Here is a 10501-nt window from a genome sequence, read left to right as displayed (position 1 = left end):
ATAACAGCTAAGCATTAAGTTTAAATCGAGTAATTATTCTACACAGTTTTGAATTTGTGGTGTATTTGCGTTACTAGTCATAAACTGAAGCGTCAGTAAAGTAACAATGTTAGCCTCGTATCTCTGTGTTCCTTAACCCTGAGTCTTCTTCCATGGCGAGTACTGGGTGAGTTAAATCTGTAAACAATTCTTAAAGAAGTTGTATTTTGTTGTTGTTAATATTGAGAGTGTCTGTCTGTATTTAAGTGTTCTTATTGGAAGGTGATTTTACTGTACATATATTATGTAACCTATTGTATGAAAACTGTATCCGCTATATTTCATTCTTATAGTACCGGGTATATCATATATTTTACTTTATTATTTATTTACAATCTGCAATATTCATAAATGTAGAAAATAACATCCAAATTCAAGGGAAAATAAAGTTAACATTTCTGTTTTCTGTTTATGTTATTTTTATTTATAACAAAATAAATATTATCTCGTATGGTAACAACCTAATATTACAGCAATATTTATTGATTTATTTATATTATATTCGCCATAAGTTTGTGATTGTTAATACATTTAGTTTTTATTTACATGATTCTACTTTCCATACTATAATGTCCGGCTGTTGGATGATTCACAGTTACCTGAGATGTGAAGTGAAGAATGTAAGTTAAAGAAGAGTTAGTGTAGTGAATCGGCAACACACCTAGAGCATCACTAGTCCACACGTTGCACTGCTGCATAACTCTGCAGCCTGCTGATATGTGATCATCTAGTGTTATAGTAATTATTATCACTCCAGGTATATAGTAATTATTATCACTCCTGGTAAATAATAATTGTTATCACTCCAGGTACATAGTAATTATTATCACTCCAGGTACATAGTAATTATTATCACTACAGGTACAGAGTAATTATCATCACTCCAGGTATAACATATTATAAGAATCTGTGCCTCTAACACCCTAAGTGGCAATTCTGTTACTTGTTAGAGTATAGACAATAAAAGATCATTCTTCAGGGTCATTATTTTCCCCTAATAATAAAGATTTTTAAGTGAAATTTTATCTTACGCCTCAATATATTCCAAAATGAACATTAAAATTTATTCCATAGGGTTAAATAAGTTTATTATGTCTTGTGGGGAGAATATTGATTTTTCCTTCCCAAGACATTAAAAAACATTTTTATAAGCCGATAAAAATACAGATACATCTAATCTCTTATCCTGGATAGAATTTGCGAAGTATTATCCCGCTACATTTATTGATACTATTTAAATATTCCACTGATATTCAGAAAACCCTGATCTCATAGTTAGTGGAAGTAATAACTGTACTGTATTAGCAAGTAAGTTATGGGCATTTCTACATCAAGTTTTACCATAAGAATAAGTAAGCGTCTTTTAATAATGTATCATTTTAACATTTATGTGAAAAGGGTAAATTTTAAACTGAGTAATTGAAAAAAAATCTTTGTCGGCATCTTTTTATTCATGTAGAGATAAAATGAAGATGTTTATAGTATATCATAAAATAACTTAAGTTGCACATCACAAAAAACAAACAACTACATTTCTTTTACACCTAACTGTAGAAATTGTTAATACAGTAGAGCTATGTGTTTATTATTATAATTCACATGTGTACATTACACTTTATTTACTCTTATACCACACTTGGTAAGTGATGTCAGGAGAGCGAAGTTGGGGTAAATCAAAGTTATTTTCACAGTCGTTTAAGTTTTATTATTACAACACAAGAATCACAAGACACAAACTGACGAAGAAGAGTTCAGGAAACTTAGTATTGGTGTATCTCATTTCTTTATGTTTACATTTATTTTCCATAACCTACACTCCCACCGTCATAGCCGCCGCCACTAGAACCGCCATAACCGCCACCGCTGGAGCCGCCATACCCACCACCACCACCGCTGGATCCGCCATACCCACCAACGCCGCCGCTGGAGCCGCAATACCTACCACCGCCGCCGCTGGAGCCGCCATACCCACCACCCACCAACGCCGCCGCTGGAGCCGCAATACCTACCACCGCCGCCGCTGGAGCCGCCATACCCACCACCGCCGCCGCTGTAGCTGCCATACCCGCCACCGCCGCCGCTGGAGCCGTCATGTCTGCCTCCGCTACCACCTCCATGGCCACCACCACCGCCACCACCATACCCGCCGCCATCACCTTCGCCACCGCCGCCACCACCATGCCCTTCTGGCTTGGCAGGGCAGGTCACAGCCAGGAGCCCCACCACCATGGTCACAAACAACTGCGTCTGAAATTGTCAGAGATAAACTATTTGTATTAAGGTTATTATTATCAGTTAATATAATGGTACTATAAATAAGTTCTTTTACCACAGAGATGTTAGGTCAGTTACTTTCTGTAAATCAACGAGAAAAGGTTTGCTTCACTGAAACTTCACTAACAATGACAGAGAAGAGTATTATTTATTTGAGTGCAAAAAACACGATATGTGTAACATTTGTCTGATATAAAGTTTTCTTTTGCACATAATTTACTACGGTGAAGCTGGAAACCATTAGTTCAAAATATAATTTTCAAATCTGTCTTGAACTTGTGCCTATACCTTCACCTATACCAGCAACTCCTTTACTCGTCTTGCTGATGAGCTGAACTGTTATTAATAAGATAAGTGAAGAATGCACTTATAGAAGACGATGATAAATTACTTAATTCATAATAAGTCTTACCATACCGATGTTGGGAGGATCAAGTTCAGTTGTTGACTGTATGAAGAGAAGTCTAGGTGAGTGCTTTTATACCTCCCTCAGGTGATGGCTGACTGCATGACTGTTTCCTCATTAGTCAGTTAAGCTCCACTAACCAATTGAGTAACACAAACTTCATATTTGAAAAGATTAAATTTGTTAACTTCTGCTATATAACAGGCGGCACCTCATGGAGCTTTGTCACTTATGAAAATCTTTGAGTGTTGTGAAAAAGCTGCAGAAATTATCCCATTTGTGAGCCTTCATTGCCAGCCCCTTGGAGAACGACCTTCACGTTGTGTCTGGGGATCATAAGGGTAGAGCATTTGAAGGTAATATTTATAGTCCTTAAATCCATTTTTAGCTTTGAAAATTCCTTAGAAAAATAAAGGTTATCTTATTTGCCTTAAACACACAAACCCCACTGCTATTCTGTTCCCCTGACATTATTAACGGAGCGGATAACAGTAATCCTGTAAATCATAAATGATCATACAAGCATGAAATTTCATATAAACATTAAAAATGGGTTACTTATCAAATCTATCCGATTGAACATTAAAAATTCCAAGATGTAGCCATTTTCCAAGATGGCCGCCAAATTTGCCAAACTGAAAACAATTTGTACATATATTGGCCTATTATTGGGCAATCTGTGCACATAAGGTGTTTTTTCTTATGTTTTAAAGCATGCTGGAACAGATTATGATTGTTTTGGAACACTCAGATATGTCTTGTATGCATAAAGTAGCGGTTCAACGCATATTTTTACCTCTTTTCATAAAATGTGTAAGCAATTCTCAGTTAAACAATGAGAAACATGTTTATCTTTTGCTCATATCCTTGTGAGATATTGCTATAAGAATTCTTTCATATTTACAGCTGCTGGTATGTGCATGCACACAGAGCTGTGCAAGTGGGACCTGAGCTGATACATTTACATCGCTATCCACAGTCTTTCTTGCAAGAACACTTGGTCAGTTCTTGACAACTCGCTGCCCCAGTTAGCAGGACTTGGAATGTCTGATTGTGCTGCAGTTACCTGACCTCCAAATCATTCCACCTTGATAGGCTGCACGCTTTACATGGTGGACTAACCCTGTCTTACATCACCACCACAAACCTTTCTAAGACACGGAGGTCTTCTTCACTAACTGATGTAAGACACTGACTGAGTTTGATGAAGGTACTGGAGAACTCGTTTAACACATTCCATGTTTGCCATGCAGGCTTCTTACCTTTTCCAAGGAAGGCTGACACAACATCACAACCACCGAATGCATGGAAAAATGTGATTCTAGTGGCTTTTTCAGGCTCTATGGCTACAACTAACTCATGAACAGGAATCCATCTTGTATAAGTCCCTAAGCCCCATGACCATAAGAAATCCACATTTCTCCAAGACCAATGATATCTGTGTCATTGGCTTTTATGAGAACTCATTTTACTGCCTTCCATTACAGCTTGTCTTGCTTGTACAAAGAGGCGGGTATCTGCCTCTTCATGGGAGCATGGCATCAACTCTTCTAGAGACGTATTATGGTTGCTAATGACATAGCAACAACTGACTTGGATGCTCCATGCTGAATTTGTGATTTATTATCTGTACCATGTTCACTCATAACTGATGAAGGAGCTGCATATTCGATACTTCTATCATCAAGTATGGTTAGGAATTTTGACTAGTGTTTGAGCATATTCTGCCTTATTATTTTCTCAGCCTTGGCCAAATGAACAGCTTCAATGTATTTGCCAACCTCAGCCTGGATGGAGCCTACATCCTCTTGGAATGCTAGCAAAACATCTCTTCCTTGACTGTGAGCTCCCAGTTGAGGAATATGTGAAACTAATTGGTTCTTAAGCCTAGTAGAATAAATTTCAGGCGATTCGACACCAAGTTGTTCGAGTCTTTGCTTGTACAGTAAGACTAAGTCTGCTAGTCTAAAAATTGTTCCATGAGAACCTTCACATGCAGTTTTTGTCTCATTGATGTATGTCACCAATTCAGAGAAAGCCAGTGAATATTCATCTTTTTTTCATGGTTCTTTGTGTTTTTTTCGTATCCTTTGCACTAAGATAAGCTCTTTCTCTATTGTACAGTGCAGCTCAGCAAGCAGGGTAAAATTTCACCTCTTGTGCCACTACATCTCTTGCACTAAGTTAGCAAGGGATCTTTTGTCACTGAGTCTTTTTGCACATTCATTGACGCTGTCACTGAGTTTCATTGTCATTGTTTGACGGAGAGCACTCTCTGGTGCTGGTTTGTCACACAAAAAGCATTCTGTTGTGTTTTTTGTGTCTCTTGGCTTTCATAGCACCTTACTTCGGCAACCTTCATCACTGTCAACTACAGAGGTGGTTGCTCTTTTTGGGCTCTTTGCAACATTATGTTGCTCACCTAAATCTACAGCTCCCATGATATTTGGCAGTATTTTTCCTCATTGTCTCTGCAATACCATCTCCATCATCTAGTGTTTCCATATCAAGCCTTATTGGAAGGGCATTGATTGAGTTGAAAAGAGGAATATTCTTGGCTAATTTGCTGTAGCCATCTTTCTCTCTTCTAGTAGCGTTAGTCCTTGGAGATTTAAGTTCTTCCTTTTTATATCATGACACAGACAGCACATGGCCCAGGATTACTTTTAGGACCAATATTCATCGCCATTGTGGTACAGAGTCGAATGTTTTTCCTTTTACCACTCTGTATCATGCGTACTTTCCTTCTATGAGATACAACTAGGTTTAATCAATTGATTGCCCTAACTTTAACCCCATTACTCTTGGCTCGGCTCTCCCAGGCTGGTACATTCTGTCAATTCTGGTGCGGCTACCTAACCTTATTTGAGGCTAATTAGGTAACACACGGACACACACACACACACACACACATATATATATCTATATATATATATATATATATATATATATATATATATATATATATATATATATATATATATATATATATATATATATATATATATATATATATAAATTAATCTTTAATATAAGTTTCGTACTTAGTTGACACTGAACCCCATTTTGAGTTTCACAGCAGTGTTGTCACCAGTGTGCCCTGGTAGTACATTGACATTTACTCTTTATAAGCATGTTTCCTTTGAATGCTCTCCATTTCAGAGTTTTCAACACAAAATTCAGGTTCTACGTACTCAAAAACACGGAAATCAACACTGAAATCACCTGAATTGATGAACACAATAAACTTTAATCCTAAAAGGAAAATCGGACATCCGCTTTTGGTGGCCATCTTGGAATTTTCATTGTCGAATGAGGGAGATTTGATAATTAACCCATGTTGAATCCTCATGCCAATTTTCAACACTTTGCCGCTCCTCTACCAGGTATCGTTGCCTCTGATGTAACTACTACTCGTATTACCTTTCACTCATTTATTATAATGAACTGTGAGTAACTAACAACTATTAAAAACTTGAAAATTGCGCCCTCGACTACTAACTGCAGTAACAAAGGACATAGAGATGAATTTTTTACCATAACTACATTGATATTAGGTTTTGAGGTAATTAATATAAGTATAATCCGAGTTTAACGATAGGAGCTATTTAATCCTCACTTACATAGGATGTACTGTACAGTCAATGAAAGAAAACGTTTATCATAGTTATCCACATATCCATTATCATGAGTGAGATCTAATTAAGGAAAGGAACTAACCTTAAATATTGTACACACTAATCAATAATTCAGGGATGAAGAAATGGTTCAGGGTGGGTGATTTATATCTGGAGTTCACTGCGACTCTCCAGGTTACAGGATTTATATCAATATTAAGCAGGTCTCACCTTCAGGAAGTTCTGGGTTGAGGCAGATAAATAGCATCAGTATTGTCCGTTTTTCTGGTGTTGGAATGGAGACTTAACTCATACATATCTATCATATTTAATTTCAGAAATGTAAATGGTGCCACCATATAAAATATATCATTGGACACTGAGGATGGAGTTTTCATTATTATTTGTCAGGAAAGGGGGAGTGTAAGAACTATTGTATATTTTATAGATGGAAAATATAGCAAGATATAATTAATACGGAGTAATATACAGTATAAGTAATAGAAACAGACCTGTTATTGAACTAAATTTTAGAAATTTATTGGAAAGATATATATATATATATATATATATATATATATATATATATATATATATATATATATATATATATATATATATATATATATATAAGAACATAAGAACATAAGAAAATAAGGAGTCTGCAATAGGCCGGTTGGCCTGTGCATGGCAGCTCCTGTCGAGAATTACTACCACTCTCTATCATCCATGAATCTATCTAGCCTCCTTTTGAAACTTTCCAGAGTTCCCGCACTTACTACAAAGTTGCTAAGCTTGTTCCACTCGTCCACCACCCTATTTGTGAACCAGTTTCTTCCTATCTCCCTCCTAAACCTACACTTATCCAACTTGAATCCGTTGCTCCGAGTCCTATCCTGCTCGGATATTATAAGAACTTTATCTATATCCCCTTTATTGATTCCTTTCACCCACTTAAATACTTCTATCATATCTCCCCGCACCCTTCGTCTTTCTAGGGAATGCAAGTTAAGTTTCTTTAACCTATCCTGATATAGAAGGTTTCTAAGTCCCGGAATCATTTTTGTCATTCTTCGCTGCACCGACTCTAGTGAATTTATATCCATTCTATAATAGGGGCACAAGAACTGATCCGCATAATCCAGGTGCGGCCTGACTAGCGCAAGATACAGTTGCAATAAGACCTCTGCACTCTTGTTACTTACACTTCTAGATATAAAACCCAATACTCTGTTTGCCTTATTTCGAACATTAACGCACTGTAGGTGCGCGTGATCCAGGTATATGCTGATAACCACAAGGAAAAAAGAAAACACGAAGTTCCCAAGCTCTTTCGTGTAATTCACATCTTCAGGGGTGAGTACAGACTGTACAGTTTGTACTCACCCCTGAAGATGTGAATTACACGAAAGCGGGTACGAACTTCGTGTTTTCTTTTTCCTTGTGGTTATATATATATATATATATATATATATATATATATATATATATATATATATATATATATATATATATATATATATATATATATATATATATATATATGTAACCGGTCGGAATTTGCTGGACTTTAATTTCTCACTTGACTTGGGGTTTATTAAAATTTAATAGATGGTAAAGGCAGTGGAAGCGCCCCTTTGAGAAAAATCCCGAACCAGCACAAGAACACTTAAATCTACTATACAAAATGAACTGTCCGTGACCCGTGGAAGGATAGCGTCTGTGACTGGGATGAATGAGACACACTGTAAAATTTAGACACTTATATTCCCTCCAACACTACAAACACAATCAAATAATGGTACACCAATATGCGCACCTCTTAACTTAAACTTTAACCACTACTCTGGGGAATAAAAGTTATACATGACATAGAAATTATTAGAAACACAGGCAACAATAAATTTAAAGTATTAAGAAATGTTAATTGCACATATGAACAGGCCTTAAGGGCTTTCACAAAATAATATCAGTCACTTAGGAATGGTAATAAAAGATAAGAAATTAAATACTCTACAATGAATAGGCCCTAAGGGCTTTCAGCAAAATAATATCACTCAACAAAATTATAGCACCCCAACAGGTGTACACTTCCTAACCTAACCTAACCACTGCTCTGGGGAACAAGGTTATACCTGAGATCAGAATTATGAAGAATTAGAGGCATTAAAAGAATCAAATCACAGTATCACTCTGGTTCCACTTAATGGCACAAACATTCAAAAAACACTACTATCAAAATTATTTAAGAAATATTAAACTACACACGTCAAGATAATATCAGTCTGAGGAATGGTGTTAACTACACCCGTGATAAGGAAGATAAAATGTTCCTCTAGGTATCTCCTAGAGTCCTAAACTCACGGTCTCAGTGTGTGACCATTAATATACTCAGATAGCCTCAGTGTACTCCCAGTGCGTCCATGGGCAGGAAGAGAGTGAGCCAACCAGACCTTGTGCAGTTGAGAGAAACTTTAGCTTCCCGTTAGCAAGAGGGTTTCACTATCTGCTCGGGACATGTGGGGTTGTGCACCGGAGTGGTAAGAACTGATCACCCACTGCTGATGCTATCCCGTGTCGTAAAGTTAGTTGTCGGAGCACTCTGTTCACTCAAGAGATCTTTGCTACCCCGCCAAACAGTGACAGGCCTACACACTGATCGGTCCAATGGCGACAATCGCCACCGCCAATCATCAACGGCAGTCAATCTCGCAAAGCCTAACCCGGTCAACTCCAGTCAAGTGGGTTCTGACGGAAACCCTGAAATGAACTCACTGTTAGCTCTAGTTTACTTTATCACTGCCCTATCTAACCCTGTCTGAGATCGAATGAGACTTACTTGTTATACTGCAATAGCGCAGCACAGGTGACTAGGCCACGTGACTATTTCTGATGGACGCGCGGAACGTCTTGTCTGTGTGAATGCTCTCCGGGACTGGCCTAGCCAGCGTCGTGTCTCCCCAAGGCGCTAGCTTGGGCCTACGTGATATATTTACCGCCTAACTAATACCTCCTTGGGACACCCGTAACATTATTCAGACTGCTAAACGATCTATAATAATTTCAAATTCAATAATAGTCCCTAACTTCATGAATCGCATCATTATTAATTCGGTAAATCACATTTAATATCATATAGGCCTAGTTCCGCAATCTCTCGCTACGAGCAGGCAGCGCTCCCTCCCCTCAGATGACCTTGAACGCTCAGTATCACTCATGGCGGGGCATTTGAAATTACTCTGAAATTTCTGGATATCACAATCGACCCCCCTAAAAAAAAAGACAGCACTGTCCTCATGTGCTGAGAAAACATGCATACGACCCCCCTAAAATTTTGTTCTAAGGACTGCACCTCACCCCTTTTGCTAAATGCAGCATTCCCGTCTTCTCTTCTCTCCTTTTCTCTCCCGCTAACACTCGACCCCCCTAAAAAAGACAGCACTGCCCTCATGTGCTGAGAGAACAACTTAAAACCCACCTTCAACTCTGTACTATTCCACTCGCAGCTAGCAACTCCATTTCTTCCTAGCCCAACTCAATACCAACCAGAACATCACGCTCCCCTTTTGCCTGGCCCTTAACTAGAGAACCAATGTCAAAAAAAAATACACAGTCCAAAACAAACATGCTCTCCTTTTGCCTGGCCCTTGAGCTAAGAGGAACCAGTGTCAAAAAAAATACTCAGTCCATCTCCAACATGCTCTCCTTTGCCTGGCCCTTGAGCTAAGAGGAACCAGTGTCAAAACAATACTCAGTCCACGTCTCCGAACCTCATGCCGGCAGACCAACCCTCTGACAATGTACCAGTCCATCTTAGTGAGGCCCTGGACATTACAACCGTACTCTCAATCCCGCTCATGACAGCAACTCAATCCCGCTCATGACAGCAACCACTACTCAACGCACATCTCTGACCTAACCATCTCTCCAATCCCCTCTGCCCTACTCACAACTCCTCCAACTCACCCCGTACGACCTGCCTTTTCTCATTACCATGCACCCTAAACTGTAATCGGTCGGCTTCGTCTTGTCTCTCAGCTGGAGGGCTCGATCAACCTCTCTGAACTACTTACGTACCCCTATTTTTCCCACTTGGACCTCACACTTCCTTGACTGCTGGACGTGTGCCTGACATTCACCCCTTGTTTCCTCCCTGAACCGTTGA

The 10501-nt window shown here is 38.5% G+C and overlaps 1 protein-coding gene across 1 annotated transcript; it reads right to left on the bottom strand.

The window, feature by feature from the left end:
• Positions 1–1853: 1853 nt before the first annotated feature.
• On the bottom strand, positions 1854–2219 carry LOC121863898 (glycine-rich protein 5-like; the record flags this gene model as incomplete). Its single annotated transcript, XM_042362814.1, has 1 exon — positions 1854–2219. A coding segment is annotated over exon 1 (366 nt), but the record flags the coding sequence as incomplete, so codon positions are not given.
• Between the last annotated feature and the right edge of the window lie 8282 nt (positions 2220–10501).

Source organism: Homarus americanus, unplaced genomic scaffold, assembly GCF_018991925.1.
Source record: "Homarus americanus isolate GMGI-L3 unplaced genomic scaffold, GMGI_Hamer_2.0 scaffold246, whole genome shotgun sequence".
In the NCBI taxonomy this organism is placed as follows: domain Eukaryota; kingdom Metazoa; phylum Arthropoda; class Malacostraca; order Decapoda; family Nephropidae; genus Homarus; species Homarus americanus.
This window is presented reverse-complemented; position numbering and strand designations above follow the sequence as displayed.